Source organism: Myxine glutinosa, chromosome 7 (assembly GCF_964187855.1).
Source record: "Myxine glutinosa chromosome 7, kmMyxGlut1.1, whole genome shotgun sequence".
Lineage (NCBI taxonomy): Eukaryota > Metazoa > Chordata > Myxini > Myxiniformes > Myxinidae > Myxine > Myxine glutinosa.
In genome coordinates, this window is record NC_136267.1 from 33,758,549 (window position 1) to 33,776,148 (window position 17,600).

Here is a 17,600-nt window from a genome sequence, read left to right on the forward strand (position 1 = left end):
AGGGCCCTCTGTTAATACATCATTCACCATGGAAAAGGTGTCAGTTCCCAACCAATTCATAAGCATTTGGGAATAGGCTAAGTAAATAACATTTTAACAACCTTAGACTCTCAGTAGTTACAAAGGATAGGACAGAGAGAGAAAGAGAGATAAAGCGAAAGAAAGAAACAGAGAGAGAGAGGGGGAGATGGAGGGTGGGAGAGAAAGAGAAACATAGATAAAGAAAGAGATATGCGCTGTAGTGAAAGTATACACAGACAGAATCAAGGGAGGCGCAAAGTGCCCCCCCCCCCCCTTCATATGGGATCGTTTCTCTGTATGCACCTTTAACATGGGGACTGAAAATTCGTTTCTCGGCTTCTACAGGACGAAATAGTCTGCAAATTTGAGAAGTAAATGCTTTGTACATCGAGGTCATATGTTCCAAATTTCAGCAACGTCCGTTTCCGCATTCTTGAGTTTTATTTAGAAAACCATCGAATGCACGTGGGTGTCCGTCCGTCCGTCCGCCCAAAATGTGTTGGCCCTCATGTTTCAAAGGCTATACATTGAAACTAGCTGAAACTTGGAACATACATCGGACAATACATCAAATTCATGACTTTCAAAACAAATTCCACCTAAGTGCCATAGTTTTTGCTTTAAAATTAAATATATATAAATATTATATATACAGTATATCAGTCACTATCCGACCTTCATATCATCAGTGGAGAACCGCCAGCAAGGTGTCCCATTCAGCTGCTGCTGCACCTTGCTGGGAGCGATAAGCACCGCCTGCCACACGGTAACGTTATCTCTGGTATCCACTCATCATATGGAGTCGACCTGGTTGCGGTTGGGAGTTACTAATAATGGTATCTGTAATCTGGTTCTCCAACCTAATGAGCGGACAACATGACGTCATCGCCATGCATGTCCGCATTGCCTGCAAAGCTCCAGAGGAACCATCTAGCAGTGCGTCATTACGGATTATAAATTCAGATACTGTCACAAGTGCATGCAAAACTCACAGTTACCGACCTGGTTTCGCCCTTGTTGGGGCTTCATCAGGGCAACGCAGTGAGGCTTCCATACACTTGTAACTCTGTGAACCTTTCGGTTTTTATATCAGCCACTATGCGACCTTCATATCATCAGTGGAGAACCGCCAGCAAAGTGTCCCATACAGCTGCTGCTGCACCTTGCTGGGAGCGATAAGCACTGCCTGCCACACGGTAACGTTATCTCTGGTATCCACTCATCATATGGAGTCGACCTGGTTGCGGTTGGGAGTTACTAATAATGGTATCTGTAATCTGGTTCTCCAACCTAATGAGCGGACAACATGACGTCATCGCCATGCATGTCCGCATTGCTGTACCAGGTCGGTAACTGTGAGTTTTGCATGCACTTGTGACAGTATCTGAATTTATAATCCGTAATGACGCACTGCTAGATGGTTCCTCTGGAGCTTTGCAGGCAATGCGGACATGCATGGCGATGATGTCATGTTGTCTGCTCATTAGGTTGGAGAACCAGATTACAGATACCATATATATATATATATAGATATATAAATATACAGTAATACCCCGGCCTACATCATTAATTGGTTCCATAAGCCGTGACGTAACTCGGTTTTTGACGTAAACCGGGTGTAATGCCTTTTAGCTCTTTCACGAGCCTCGATCTTGTATACAAATTTTTTTTTTTAAATGCCTTAAAATGAAGACAAACACCGTAAAACAAGAGTAAATAACTCGCGAAACTATATAACTATCGCTAAACCTTAAAGAACACTAAAAACACATTTTAGTCATATTTTTTTAATGAGTAATGAACACAATTAATAAATGAATTTGTAAAGAATAATAAATAAAATTAATAAGATTATGTTATTCACCTTAAACATGGCGTCTCTTCTGAACACAAACACACATTTTAGCAGTCTTAGCCGGCGGCGCTTTTTCAGTGACGTATGCGAGAATACGTTCCCTCTCATGAATGATGGTCGATACCGTCGACTGTGGCAGCCCTAAGGCATAGACCTTATCGAGAATCGGTAAATATCAACAGAGGGCGCTCCACCGCAAAGCATGATGGGATCGAAAAGGGGGCAAACGTAAACACGAACCCAGAAGAGGAAGCGTCTGTCTACGATCGACGCTGTGCTTACAGAAAGGAAGATGGCTAATGTGAAAGAAATCCAGCGTTTTTTGGCATTAAAATCCAGCGATTTAAAGAAATATTTGAGGGAAAGGGGGGTTCCCATTGGAGAAGAGAAACAACCTGCTTATGCAAGAACAGTTCCTGAATGTTGAAACCTCGATCGGCCATGCAAATATCGCCGGGCTGGAACTTGTCTACAATGTTCGTCATCTTTACAATTTTTTTGTCCGACGTGTTTCCTCCTGTAGGTTTGGAAATGTATGAAATTGTTCCGCTTGGTGTAATACCAAGCAGTCTGTCAAAGTGACAGCGACCGCCGGCGGCGCTATTTCCCCTTTCCGATCCCATGATGCATTGCGGTTCCGATTCGCGATAAGGTCTATGCGCTATCACCGACACTTTTCACCTTTTTCATACCTTTTAATCAGATTTAACTTATTTTCCATCGTAACCACATTACGCTTGGAAACACTAGCATTATCCTTCTTAGGACCCATGGCTAACACAGACACAGTAAAGGAATACTGTACGTCGCCTCTGTTTTGAATGAGATCCAGCAGTTGCGCGTACGTACAGTATACTGTACGTACATTTATATATTTTTTAAATGTGCTTTTTATTGTATTTTAAATTGTTTTTTAGCTTCTTTTATTGTTAATTTATGTACTATTTTATTTATTTTAAATATATTTTTAAGGAAATTTTCACGTCCGTAGGAGTGACGTAAAGTCGCACATAATGACGTTCGCTGAACTGAAATTTACTCTAGAAGAGTGGCGTAAAGTCGGATTTGACGTAGGTCGAAATGGCGTAAAACGGGGTATGACTGTATACATATACACATATACATATACACACTTTATACCTCTTTAACGTATGTAAAAAAAAAGATCTAACATGCTGACCCCATGGCCTAATGTATTTAAGATTTTAAGGCATCAGACTCCCAAGCTGGAGATTGTGGGTTCAGTCCCATCTTGGTTAAAAAAAAAATTTCTCCTTACTTTTTATAGTCTTTTATATCTTCTTGAATAAAGTCTTATGCAATGAACAAATGCCTTTGGTTCTTATTTAAAACATATTATTGGGGGAAATGCTAGGGGCATAGAAAAGGCCCCTTTATATGGTATGTGCCATGTGGCAAGTTATAGAATTCAAGGAACATTCCATAGCTTGTAGAAAATGCCAAACAATATAAAATAAGGGTCATTCAAAAAAATATCATGTGCATGCTGGACTACCCTTGTGTTCTTAGGAGGAACCAAGTAATGCTCTAGAAAAGTTCATATAAAGGGGCGCCCTGCATCTGGCAAATAAAATACATTTACTTCTTCATGCATAGTGCCCTTTATGGTATAGTGCCTTTTATATGAACTTTTCTAGAGCATTAGGCCCTACTTGGTTCCTCCTAATGCACACGAAATTTTTTGAATGTCCCTTCTCTTCTATTGTTTGACATTTTCTACAAGCTATGGAATGTACCTTCGTTTCTATACTTGGCCACACACCATATAGAAGAGCCTTTTCTATGCCCCTGGCATTTTTCCCAAGAATCATTTTCAGATGCAGCAGAATTATCAGCCCAATCCATTTCTGAGAGAAGAGGCAAAACAAGTAGATACATATGAAGTCATCATCATAATTTCGACACGACACCACACCACCAAACATTAGGTGGTTGTAGAGGGATGCACAGCTAGAGGTATTTTAGTGGGTTAGCGTATACTGTACAATGAGGAATAGAATTCTTGATATTGATATTTTTTCTTTGAAAAATTGCATGTCATACAAAATGGTACAGTGCCAATATGATATGTCAGTACAGTATATTCATATTTATTTCCCTTCTCCTCTTCCAAATAATGTTTCTTGTTGCAGTATGTTCAATGCCAGACGTCCCAGGAAATGTGGAATTCAGTGTGCTATACACCAACATAAATGAACTTGGGATTATATTCCCAAGTGCGCTGACGTTCTCCTGCAAGTTTGACTTCACCACCTTGTATGGTTCAAACCATTCAAAGTGTATGGAAAATAGAATCTGGAGTTACGAAACACCAACATGCATAAGTAAGAATGGAAGGTTGATGATGTTTCAAAATATAGTGGAATCAACTTTTCTGATTTTCAATGTTATTACTTCCGCCATCAAAGGTGGATGGAGGTTATGTTTTCACCACTGTCTGTCAGTCTGTTTGTTTGTTTGTCTGTCCGTCCGTCCGTTTGTGAACAAGATATCTCAAAAAGTTGTGGACAGATTCGGATGAAATTTGGCAGAGACTTAGCATGTGTGGCAAGGATGAAATGATTATATTTTGGTGAAGATCCGGATTCGGATCCGACTGCTAGAATTTTAAAAGTGATTATTCACCATTAGGAGATAGGGCCAAAAACGATACATGGCAGGATATCTCAAAAAATTTGAGGACGGATTTTGACGAAACTTGGTGGACCGGTTGGGTGTCCGACAAGGACAAATAGATTCGGTTTTGGTGAAGATCTGAATATGAATTCGGATATGAGAAATTGTTTTGTTTTTTTAAGTGATTCTTCACCATTGGGAGATAAGGCTAAAACCAGCATATAGCAGGATATATGAAAAAGTTATGGATTGATTTGGATGAAACTTGTTGGACATGTTGTGTGTGTGCCAAGGAAGAATCGGTTCGATTTTGGTGAAGATCCGGATCCGGATCCAGCTAGTAGAATTTTTAAAGTGATTCTTCACAATTGAGTGATATGGCCAAAAAATGATATATAGCAGATATCTGAAAAAGTTGTGGACTGACTTGGACGAAACTTGGTGGAGAGGTTGTGTGTGTGTGAAAAGGACTAATCGTTTCGATTTCGGTGAAGATCTGAATATGGATTCGGCTACGAGAATTATTTAAATTTTAAGTGATCTTAGAGAGATCGGGTGAAAAGCGATATATAACATGATATTTAAAATACGTTATGGACGAGTTATGAATAAACTTGGTGGATAAGTAAGTTAGGTGACAAGAACAAGCCAATTAGATTTTGGTTCAGGTCCGAATCCAGATCCGGCCTATCATTGGGATACAAAACAGAAACTGTTCATCCTGGCGGAGGTATGCTCTCTACTGAGTGCCGTTCTAGTTAAAGTTTGTGCCCCAGAATGTGGTAATTTGTCTTTTATTGTTTATCCAGGTGAAACCTGCAGCCCACAACTAGCATGGAATGATAACGATGAACTGATTCACCGGAATGAAACGTTTCATCAAGGTGGGTCTGCATGTTATGAATGTCACTGTATATAAACCAAGAAACAAGGACATGGGCAGAGTCTATGAGCGGCAAATTTGATTATTTATTTATGTATTAATTTTTTTATGTTGGAGGCTCCAGGCACGGACTATGTAGCCCTCATCGAGGCCAGGCCTTAAATAGAAGAGAAGAAAGGTGTATGATGAAAAATGTATGACACTTGTTTGTGAGAAAGAGATTGAAGCTCGCCCAGTAGCCGTAGTTTAAGTGAGACAGAAAGAAAATTCAGCAATCCTGACATGGAGAGTGTAAGATGGTTCCGGGCACCACTTTAACGCTCCTAAGTCCGAAAGGTAGTACCACTCTGAACGGTTGCTGCCTTCAACCTACTACCTAAGGAACCGGTCCAACCGGATGAGTGTTTTTTTGGAGACACCATCTCCTTACTGGATGGCCGTTGGCTCCCAGAGGGAGCTCATCCGCCCTTTGACAGGTATTGTTTTTAGTCCTGCGGGGTGTCACAGTCACCCTCCCCACTGGCGAGCCAGTGAGGGTGGCCAGTTTAGCCGCCGACTGCCCGACCATGCGGCAGGTAGCACTGGGTTACATGTTACCAGTGGCAGTCAAGAGACTGACCTGACTTGAATGGTCATGATGATTGTAGATAGAAGGATTGGTCATGATGACGTAAAATGCTGTACTATTTTGTCCAAGTATTACTAAACGTAAGGGTTTTGAAAGTGCTGAAAAGGCAACTTGCGTTCTCCAGTGTTCAAATATAAAATTTGATTTGAATAAAATAAATAAAGTTACGTTTATGGGGGTAGATGAAGGAAAGGTAGGACTGTATAATTATAGCATGGACCATGGATGCATAGGAGAAATCTTGATGTACTTAAGTAGGGAGAATGTAGCTTAAGATTGTTTATATCTGTTCACACGAGGGGTGAAGCAGTGAAAATTAGTTAGGGATTAAGGTTAGTTTTCCCCAGTACGTGATATTCCCTCTGTGATTTTCCCTTTACGTTTTGCTGACAAGGCCAGACATGAAAACCCCCATTAAACAACATTTACAAACAGCGACGGCTCAATGAACACTCACGGCAACTAAGCCCCACCCACATAAACACTATAAGCAAAAGGCCCCGCCCAGTAGAGGTGGAGGATCAATGGGCAGAGAAGAAGGCCGATAGGCCACACCCCGAGGGACGTAATTGGTTCTCGCTTGGGAGAAAGAGGAGTGCGCTTCTTCTGCTGGGTCCTCCTCGAACAAGAAGCTGCACCATCTTGGCTGTGTTTAGCCGATCATGAGCTGGACGGAGTTGGTGGTGCTTTTATGGCACCACGAGGAGCAATAAAGGCAGCGGTTTGTGGGGCTCTTGGCTCTTCGGACAGAGTGAAGAATGAGAGAGGGCCATCTACACAACTTGCTTCACTCCCCTCGGTGCCTTCGGCACCATCTGTGTGCTTATTGAGCCTCACCACCACCACTCTCCTCAAAAAGGGATTTTATTTTCTTTCATCTGTTGCCTTGTCTGTTTTTGAGTCTGTATCTGAAGGTACTTCAAATAGGAATTTTATTTACCTCAACATTTATTTTGACATTTTCGTCCTGCATTTATTTTCTTTAATTTATTTGTTGAATTTACTGTCGTGTTTACTTGCTTGTTGTTTTTGGAATAAAGCAGTGTGTTCCATTCAGGTAAACGCTTCACCTCCCTTCATTCCGTGCACGACAAAAGTACCGCCATTTTTCGGGGTGCCGCCGCCTCGGGAGTAAAACCGTCTCGGTTATCCGTCATCCAGCGGTCTTAACCGCTGGTGACAGGACAATAATACAAGTTCGTTTTTGGATTCCTGTTCAAAATATATAATTTAATTGAAATTAAGTTGCTCCTCGATCATCAACTGGCGCTTGTAGATTTTTTTTTTTTTTTTTTTTTTTTTTTTGTATACTGAATCGAGGCTCGTGAAAGAGCTAACATTTATTTCACAAACAAATCAACCAGACAAACAAAATATACAAAAAGAGGGAGCGGAAGACAAGATGGGGAGAGAAGGGGAAGCACACAACCACAACATTTGAGAGCAGGGAGAAGTGTGGGAGGGAGAGGGCTTGGGGGCAGGAGGCGTGGGAGGGGGAGGGGGGGGGGGGAGAGGTATAAAACACAAGGGGACCGAAATTAGCGGGGGTCGAAAAGATCAAGGTTTTGGATGGGGGAGGATAAGAGACGGTGGTGAACAGCTGTTTTAAAGACCTGGAGGGTGGAGTGGGATTGAAGAGAGTGAGGGAGTTTGTTCCAGAGGCGGGAGAAAAGAGGAATGAAGGAGTGAAGGTGAGCAGAAAGTCTTGATTTTGGCAGTTTAACCATAAGAGGGTTGCAGGCAGATCTTGTGTGACCTGTAGGAATATTTGGGGGACAGAGCCCAGAGAGGGCTGGGGGGGCAAGGCCAGAGAGGAGTCGGTAGAAGACGGAAAGACCACCAACCTGCCTGCGGTGAGTGAGTGAAAGGCCCTTGGAGTTAGCTTCATCGCGGGAGATTCCAATGATTCTGAACACTTTGGTTTCAACAGCGTGAAGACGGGCTAGGTGTGAGGCAGGAGCACCAGACCAGAGGGGAGAGCAGTATTCCATAGAGCTGCGGATGAAAGCCTTGTATGTGGTGAGGAGCTCAGGTGTGCCAAGGAAGGACTTCGCACGACGGAGGATGCCCAGTCGGCGACTGGCTTTGGAGGCCAGATTTGAAATGTGGTTTTCCCAGGAAAGATCATGGCAAATAGTGAGACCCAAAAGCTTGAGTGACAGAACTTCTTGGAGAGGATTATTCAGAAAGTGGATGGGAGGGTTTTCCAGTCGGTCTTTTCGGAGAGACATCGTAAGAGTGTGAGATTTATCAGGATTGAAAGACATGTTCCAATAGTTTGCCCAGTCTGTGATTTTGTCCAGGTCTGCAGAGAGTGAGGAGGCTGCAGACTGCCGATCTGAGGGATGAGGAATGGAGCGCCAGAGAGTAGAGTCGTCAGCAAAGAGATAAAGAGGATTTTCAAGAGAGTCAGAGAGATCATTGATGAAGACCAGAAAAAGCACAGGGCCCAGAACACTACCTTGGGGAACTCCAGCCTGAACAGGAAGAGGAGATGAGAGAAACCCATTCAGGGCCACACGTTGACTATGACTAGAGAGGAAGTCCGCCAGCCATGCGTGGAGATTTCCATGGATACCAAAGGAGGAGAGTTTGGTGAGCAGAGCAGGGTGCCAGACCGTATCGAAGGCACGTGAAATGACAAGGGAGACAGCTCTAATTTCCTGTTTGGCGTTGAGGACCTCCATCCATTGTTGAGAAAGCAGTAGCAGCATGTCCAGAGTAGAGTGACCAAGTCTGAAACCAAATTGATGATCAGAGATCAAGCCATTGGAGAAGAGGAAAGATTTCATATCTGAAGCAATGATGGATTCCATGACTTTGCTGATAATTTGGAGAAGGCTGATTGGTCTGTAGTTGCTGGGATCTGTTTTTGCACCTTTTTTGTGCAAAGCGGTGATGTTGGCTGATTTCCAAGCAGATGGCAGATGACCTTGAGCAAAAGAGAGGGTGAAGAGAACAGAAAGAGGGAGTGAAAGAGCGGAAGAACATGATTTTAGGACCCGTGGGCTGATGCCGTCAGGACCAGTTGCAGAATCAGAGTCGAGGGTTGACAGAAACTTTTCCACCTTGTCAGGAGGAAAGGACACAGAGTCCAGGAGCAGCTGGGTACGACTGGGTACGGTGGGTACAGAGAGGGATGGGTTTGGGACACAAGATTTAGAGGCAAACACAGAGTTGAGGCATTCAGCTTTTTCACGTGCGGAGTCAGCCGTTAAGCCGTTTGAGGTGAGGGAGGGGATGGAGGGGGAACAAACACCAGAAACAGATTTGACCAGATGCCACCAGGATTTGGAAGAGGGAGACAGATAAGAGAGTTCGGTCTTGAAGACGGTGAGATATTGTTTCCTGGCTCTCCTGAGGGTGGACACACACTTGTTTTGGGCTTTGTGAAAGGAAATGAGATTTCCTTCCATTGGATTTGCTTTCCAGGAGACGAAAGCAAGTTGTTTCAGGGCAACAGCCTCACCACAAGATTCCGTGTACCATGGACGGGAGGAAGGGTATGACAACTGAAGACGAGATGGGATAAATCTGTGCATGAGAGAGAGCAATTTACTTTGAAAGAATTCCCAGGATGAGTTGATGTCAGACGCGGTAGAGATGGGAGACCAGTCCAGATGATTGATGGCTGCTTGAAGACCGTGCCAGTTGGCCTGAGTGAAATGCCAGACTCGTCGACGCTGAGGAGGCTCACTGAGAATGGTCAGAGAGATGTCCACTTTGACAAGCACATGATCAGATGAGCCGATTGGAGCAGAAGAAGAGCAGCAGACATTTTCAGGGAAGTTTGCCATAACCAAATCCAGAAGAGAAGATGCTCCGTTGACTGAGATCCGGCTCGGGAAATTGACAGATTGTGTCAGTCCCAGTGAGTCGCAGAAGTCCTTTGCTGAAGAGCCATGGCTGGTGAGAGAGGTACCCACACCCAGCCAACTGGCATGGTGACAATTGAAATCACCACATATGAGGAAGAGAGAGTTGGGATGGGAAGATAGAAGTTGGTCCATATTATCAGACAGCGAGATGTAGATGGAGTCATCGCTGTTTGGTGGACGGTACAACACACATATGAACAAAAGGTGGGAGCGAAGGGGAAGCCGTAGCCAAAGGTATTCCTGGGGGTGAGGTGGAGAGAGGGCAGTGGAGGGCGAGTGAGGAAGAGAGTTTTTTTTATAAAGATAGCAACCCCACCTCCAGGACGAGGCTCAGGTCTATCATACCGGAGGAGGGAGTAACCTGGGAGAGATACCAAGGCATCAGAGACATCATGAAGGAGGAAAGTTTCTGTTAAGCAGATCACATCTGGTTTGTCAGAAGCAACCTGTATGGAGAGGTCAGTCAAGTTTGAGGGAAGGCCCCGGATGTTTGAGGTCCATGCCGTTAATGAAGAGGAAGGGGGAGCATCGGGTCCAGAACAGGGGGGGAGGGGTAGGGTAAGATGTGGAAGAGGAGGAAGAGGTAGGGAGAGCTGTTGAAGGTGTGTCAGAGATTTCAGAGATTTCAGAATTGCTTGGAGAAAGGGAAGAATGGGGCGGACAAAAGGTTTGATGGAGATTGGGTGAAGCACAGTGAGGTGTTATTTGAGGAGGGGGAAGAGCGAGGCAGAAGGTTGGGGGAGATGAAGGTGAAAGTTGGAAGGGGGAAGAAGCAGGGAGGATGCTTTGAGGAGGAGGGGTGAGAGGGGAGTCTAGGAGGGGAGGAGCGAGGGAGAGTCTCGGAGGGGAGGGGTTTGGGGGGAGTTTAGGAGGGAGGGGAGGGAAGGGGCAAGGGGGGAGATTTGAAAGGGATGGGTGATGGGGAGGATTTGGAGGGGAGGGGTGAGATTGGATTTTGAAAAGTGTACGATTCATGGGAAACGAACATTTTTTGCAAAATGAGTTTGAGACCTTCGAGTCAAAAATACGTTTGAGGACACTGGGGGAGGGGTGGAGTTCTGGATAGTTTAGGGAATGTAGAAAGGAGGAACTGTATGAGATGGTATTATATATATTTTTTGGAATGAATAGATTTGGTGAGCAAGACGAAAGCATCCTTTTGTAGGAAAAGAAGAAAAGGGTGTTATAATATATGAGAGAAAATCGTTGTTCAGGGGAGAGATTATACATTTCTAACCACGTGATCGCGTGATCGCGAACGAAGAACGAACGAACAAATAAGAACAACAAATAAACGAATAAGACCTGGGAAGGAAATATTTTTTGGGTTTTTTTTTTTTTTTGAGTAGAGATATTAAACAAGGAGGTATGGGGTGAACGACTGGGACGAAACAGAGAACGAAAATAATTGCAGCGCATTCGACGAATCGCTGAGAGAAAAACAAAACCACAAGGTCGGAGACGGTACGGTAGCCTAAGCCTACGAGTACTAGGCCGCAGAATACTCGATACGCATTAACTGACGATTGTGTATACAAGTACGAAAAATTAGCACCGAAAAATTTCAAAGAGATACGCTATAGGTACATACACCGAAAGATAGATACAGTCTCGACAAAAACACAATTGAGAAAGATCACTTAGCTTCGAAAGCGTGAGCGCATGGAACAGCTTCGAAAAGACGTGACCTCGCCGTGATCTCGCGAGATCTTGAACGCCAGAAGATAGAAGGAAAGACAGCCAGAAGTGACCCAATTGCTTAACCACGCTTTTTGCTTTGCGTGCACAGGAAACTATAACGGCACTCGGTGGAGAGCATTCCTCCGCCAGGCTGAACAGTTTACATTTTGTATCCCACTGATAGGTTGGATCTGCATATGGACCTTAACCAAAATCTAATCGGCTTCTCCTCGTCAATTACCCAATTCATTTACGAAGTTTTGTCCCAATTCGAAATTTTTTGAGGTATCGTGCTATCTATAGCGTTTGGCCCAATCTCTCAATGGTGAAAAATCACTTTTAAAATGTTAGTGTCCGGATCTGGATCGTCACCAAAATATAGTCAATTCATCCTTGTCGCACACCCAACCTGTCCACCAAGTATCGTCCAAATCCGTCCATAACGTTTTGAGATATTCTGCGAGAATATAAACAAACAAACAGAGGTTGGAATATTATCTCCATCCACCTTCAATTTCACTTTCACATTCATTTTCAAAATTCACATTTCACTTTCATTTTCATGCACCAAAAAATTTTTTGGTGCTCTTGTTGCAGTTCGAGTTGTTTAAACCAATTCCTTTCCTGTGTTTGATTGTTGTTCTCGTTTTCACATCAGCTTGAGTCCAGAAATGTTAGGATTTAGATAGTTGGTGATGCTGTGTCTGCTGCATCGACAGATTTCACCTTTCCTGCATATTTATTTTGTTGGAAATAATCTCAGAGTGCAGATTTCAAATTTCCCTTCATTTTGCAAATGTGACTCTTTTCAAATATAATTCAGCTTTGCCACATCTGCTAAAATGTAGGCAGATTCATATATACCGCAGGTTCTGTTCTCAAAAGTAAATGAGCTCTTGAAATGTTCAGCTTATTTAATTGTTCTGTGACGGTCTCCATTCTTCCTTCAATGCTTCTTCTTGCAGCGATGTGTCTTGTAACAAGCAAGCAGCTGGTGGACAGAAAGCTCAACGAACCAAGCTCATTTCGAAACTTATGGAGAGAAAAGGTAGGACTCGTTTAGGCTCTGTATCTACTCGATGTTTATCTACGATAATTGTTCCATTTCCTCCAAACCTGTCTGAAATTACATGTGCCGTTCAATTAAGATGGAAATGTTTTCTTTAAAAATAAGAAACCCAATTCAAGAATCCCCTCCTCCCTTATCAAACAGATTTGTTGATCATTATTTATCAACCGGAATGTGGATTGCTCTATAAGCAACATTATCCAAAATTGTTATTGGGCCATATATCTACTATTTATGTACTGTAGCAGCTACCGCTGGGTATACACAATCGCCTTGCACCTACCGAGGACGCGGAGCGATCACCATGCCGGGCTCGTCCAGACATGCCCGGGCATGCCCGCTCTCGACTTGCCAGGTCTCGTCCAGGACGCCCGGGCAGGCCCCCTCTCGCCTTTCCCGGGCAAACGCTCCGGGATAATGTGTATATATATTGCTGCCCGATAAACGGGCTTTTCAGAGTACCCGAGTTGATTTGACACAATAAAGAAACTCGGACGAATTCCAGCTTTTTGTCGCGTCCATTCTTCCGATTTACGTTGGAGCATAGCTCCTACATTGGTGACCCGACATGGACACGGCAGTTGCCCTCAAACTGCCTACCTTCTGGGAGGCTCACGCGGCGGTTTGGTTCGCCCAGGCGGACTCCCTGTTCGCCCTGCGAGGCATCACGGCCGACGACACCCGCTTCCACCATGTGGTAGCAGCACTCGGCTCAGCCACCGCGGCCTGCGCCCTGAGCCTCCTCGAGAGCCCGCCAGCCGCTGACAAATACGACGCGATTAAAAAGCTCCTCCTCGACGCTTTCGCTCTCTCATCAGCGGAACGCGCACGGCGCCTGCTCGACCTGCCCGAGCTCGGCGACACACGCCCGTCCGAGCAAATGGACTACATGCTTTCGCTGCTCGGCGAGCACTCTCCGGCATTCCTGTTCCGGAAGCTGTTCCTCCGTCAGCTGCCTAGCCCGGTACGCCTCGCCCTGGCAAGCACGACGATCACGGATCCCCGCGCCCTTGCCAGGGAAGCCGACAAGATCTCCGCGGCAGGCCAACGCATTGGAGCAGCGACCTGGAGCCCACCGCCATCCGAAGCAACGCCCATGGCGCCCGAGCACCCGGCACGGTCGACGACCGAACTGCCGACGCAATTGGCGGCCGCTACGCCGCGCCGACCACCTCCAGCACGACGACCGGGGCCTCCACCTGACCAGGCATGGTGTTATTATCATGCCAAGTTCAGACAGAAGGCCCGGACATGCTGACCCCCGTGCACCTTCGGCAAGCCGGGAAACGGCCGGGCCGGCGTTCATTACCAGCCATGAGCGCCGGCCACATGGGCAACCTACTTTTCATCACGGACAAAGCGTCCGGACGGCGCTTCCTGTGTGACACCGGCGCCCAACTGAGCGTCATACCCACCTCCGATCAGGACAGGCAGTCCGCGGTTTGCGGCCCCTCCTTGGTTGCGGCCAACGGATCGGCCATCCGCAACTTCGGCCCGCGCAACATCACCCTCTGCTTCGGCGGCCAATGCTTTAATTGGACCAGCACCTGCACAGCTTGCCAGCAGGCCAAGGTCCACCGACACACCCAGGCCCCGCTGGCACCTTTCACCGTGCCCGAACGACGTTTCGACCACGTCAACGTGGACCTGGTGGGCCCCCTCCCCCCATCACGGGGTTTCACACACCTGCTCACCATGGTGGACAGGACCACCAGGTGGCCGGAGGCCGTTCCCCTCGTCCCCACCACCACCGCCGACGTGGCGCAGGCTTTCATCGCCACCTGGGTCGCCCGCTTCGGCGCACCGGCGGACATCTCGTCGGACCGCGGACCGCAGTTCACCTCCGAGCTGTGGGGTGCGGTCGCCCACAACCTGGGGGTCAAGCTCCACCGTACTACGGCCTACCACCCCCAAGCCAACGGGTTGTGCGAGCGATTCCACCGCTCCTGTAGGCCGCGCTCATGGCCGGCCTTCAGGACGGCGGTTGGGCCGACCGGCTGCCGTGGGTCCTTTTGGGCCTCCGCACGGCCCCCGAAGAGGATCTCCGGGCATCCACCGCCGAGCTTGTCTACGGCCAGGCGCTACGCGTCCCGGGCGAATTCGTGCCCAACGCTACCAGTCCCTGGTCCGCAGCTCACCGGCGCTCGGACCTCCAGGAGACCGCCCGACGGTTTGCCCCCGTGCCAACGTCCCACCACGGTGACCCCCAGTCCTATGTCCCCTCAGCGCTTCGCACAGCGGAGTACGTTTTTGTGCGTCATGACGCACATCGGGGGCCACTCCGGCCGCCGTACGACGGGCCCTTCCGGGTCCTGCGACGGGACGACAAGTCGTTCGTCATCGACATCGGCGGCAGGTCGGACCAGATTGCGGTGGACCGCCTCAAGCTGGCACACGTGGACATCGACCAACCGCCACGGTTGGCCCTTCCGCCGCGGCGAGGCCGCCCCCTGTCCACGGTGCCCCCCACTCGACCGCCCACCACCACACCGGACCCCCTCCCACGACCCGCCAGGGGTCGCTTCGGCCGGGTCATCAGGACCCCCCTTAAATTGACCCTGCCGGTGCAAGTCGATTCTGGGGGGACGTGTGTAGCGGCTACCGCTGGGTATACACAATCGCCTTGCACCTACCAAGGACGCGGAGCGATTACCATGCCGGGCTCGTCCAGGACGCCCGGGCATGCCCGCTCTCGACTTGCCAGGCCTCGTCCGGGACGCCCGGGCATGTCCAGACACGCCCGGGCATGCCTGCTGTCGACTTGCCAGACCTCGTCCAGGATGCCCGGGCAGGCCCCCTCTCGCCTTTCCCGGGCAAACGCTCCGGGATAATGTGTATATATATTGCTGTCCGATAAACGGGCTTTTCAGAGTACCCGAGTTGATTTGACACAATAAAGAAACTCGGATGAATTCCAGCTTTCTGTCGCGTCCATTCTCTCCGATTTACGTTGGAGCATAGCTCCTACAGTACCACATTTATGTGGAAGGCGAGATGAGAACAACTGATCTTGCTTCAACAGTTTATTGAGCATTGCAGGTGGAGATGGATGAAAAACCTTAAAGACACAATGAAAACTCTATCAGGATGCAGCCGTTGACAATTTAGGAACTTACAAACTTCAGGGCAATACTTTCATGTATTCAATGATAAACTCTGTTACCATTACTGTTACAATTTACTACAGTTGAAGAGTAAATATTTTACCAATGTAATCTATTAGCAATTGAACAATTCCGATCAACTATCTTCTGTCATTAATTCAGGTGTTAACTAATAAAAATATTATCAACAACAAAAACAACAACAGGCATTTTAAGGCCATTTTCCCTGCAAGAGCGGGGGTTAGCCTTGCGGTCCCCATGACCATCTTCTCCATTTTGCCCTATTTTCTGCATCTCCCCTTGCACGCATTTCTTCTTCCACCATCTTCAGCCAAGTCTTTCTCGGTCTTCCCCGTCCTCTACTTCCTTCTACATTCATTTCCATCACTCTTCTCAGCCAGTCACTTTCGTCCTTCCTCAACACATGACCAAACCATCTCAACCTGTTTCTCTTCACAGCATCCATCACAGGCTCTATTCCCATCATCTTTCGCAATTCATCATTTGTCTTCCTCTCTCTCAACGATACTCCACACATCCACCGAACCATTCGCATTTCCACCCTTTCCAGCCTTCGTTGCTGCTCTGTGTTCATCACCCATGTCTCGCTCCCATAAATCATAACACTTCTCACACATGCAGCATACACCTTTCCCTTCAGCTTCAACGACACTCCCCTCCAACGCAGCGTTAAGGACTGCAGCGTTGTGAAGAACTCGTGAGGGAAGCCAAACCTTGGCATTCGTGCAGAAGGACTTTCGTGGAAGGGCGCTTTGGTAACACCATTGGGGAAGTGGCGCATCATACATAGCGATACCGGGAGTGCGTATAAAGGCGCCGGTACAGCTATTACATACGCAGTGTAATCACCAGCTTACCGATTCTCCCCCCACATATAATTGTCCGCTTCGCGCCAACGCCACGCGGGGAGCTTGCCTACCATCACCATCTGCTTCGTGGTATGAGTCGGGGACCAGAGCGAGTTGTGGACGCCATCGGTGGACCCTCAACCCGACCATCTACAACCCTGTGTGGTGTGTGAGTGAGTCTGAGTGTGGAACAGGCCCGTGTCCAGGGATAAGTACAAGACTGTATGAGGCTGCCCTGTGTATCTGCTTCTTCCTCTTCCCTGTACCTTCTTTCTTTTTCTTCCTCTTCTTATTTGTACAAAGTGTGAATAAATTACCTGTTCTTCCTGTTTTCCTCTTAATTCGATCGTCTTAGTGATTTCTCAATTGGGTAAGCGTGGCACGATTGACAACCGCTCGAATCGGGTTTAGTACCTGTTAACGGCCCGAATCGCGGCTTGCTATTTGCTCGGTGTGTCCACTAACGCCGTGGTTCGGGTGGGGTTATTTCCTTGCTTCCCGGAAGGCGCTGGTACTTAGGTAATAGGACCAATTCGACCAACCACCCTATTCAGCGCTGACCGGAAGGAACGTGATAGCCCCGGGATCGCGTCGGCCAGTAAAAGGACGAGGGGATTAATCCCCTCTTGATAAGGGGGAGGCCGACGTTGGAGAGCCGCAACAATGTTATCGTTAACCATTAAAGACATTATAGTTAATAATTCAACATCCCAATTTCACTAATGACTACAATTATTCTGTAGTTGACCAGTAATAATATTACTATAAATCAACCGGTAACCAATAGTAAAATTGTTCTCCAATAAATGTACAATACTTATAGTACTTCTTGTTACTAATGAATATAACTGAATGTATCAGTTGATATAACAAGACCCAGAACAAGATGGATACAATACCCTGAGCATTCGTATTGCCATAGCAATGCAAACATTACAGCCATAACAGACGAAACAGTCAATTGAAACAAACATAC

The 17,600-nt window shown here is 46.8% G+C and overlaps 1 protein-coding gene across 8 annotated transcripts in view; it reads left to right on the forward strand.

Moving 5' to 3' along the window:
• Positions 1-17,600, forward strand: part of LOC144888208 (complement factor H-related protein 5-like) — a 121,084-nt gene that overhangs the window by 35,403 nt on the left and 68,081 nt on the right. For 6 of the 8 annotated variants that reach the window (XR_013624050.1, XM_078781436.1, XM_078781429.1 and 3 more), the window contains 2 exons: positions 4,030-4,221; positions 5,323-5,397. Coding sequence is in view for 7 of the 8 variants with exons in the window: in XM_078781436.1 (XP_078637562.1) it covers positions 4,030-4,221; positions 5,323-5,397 (267 nt within the window). In the remaining variant the exon portion in view is untranslated. Of the gene's footprint in view, positions 1-4,029; positions 4,222-5,322; positions 5,398-12,547; positions 12,631-17,600 lie in introns of all 8 variants that reach the window. The other 2 variants (XM_078781431.1, XM_078781435.1) reach the window with 1 other exon arrangement.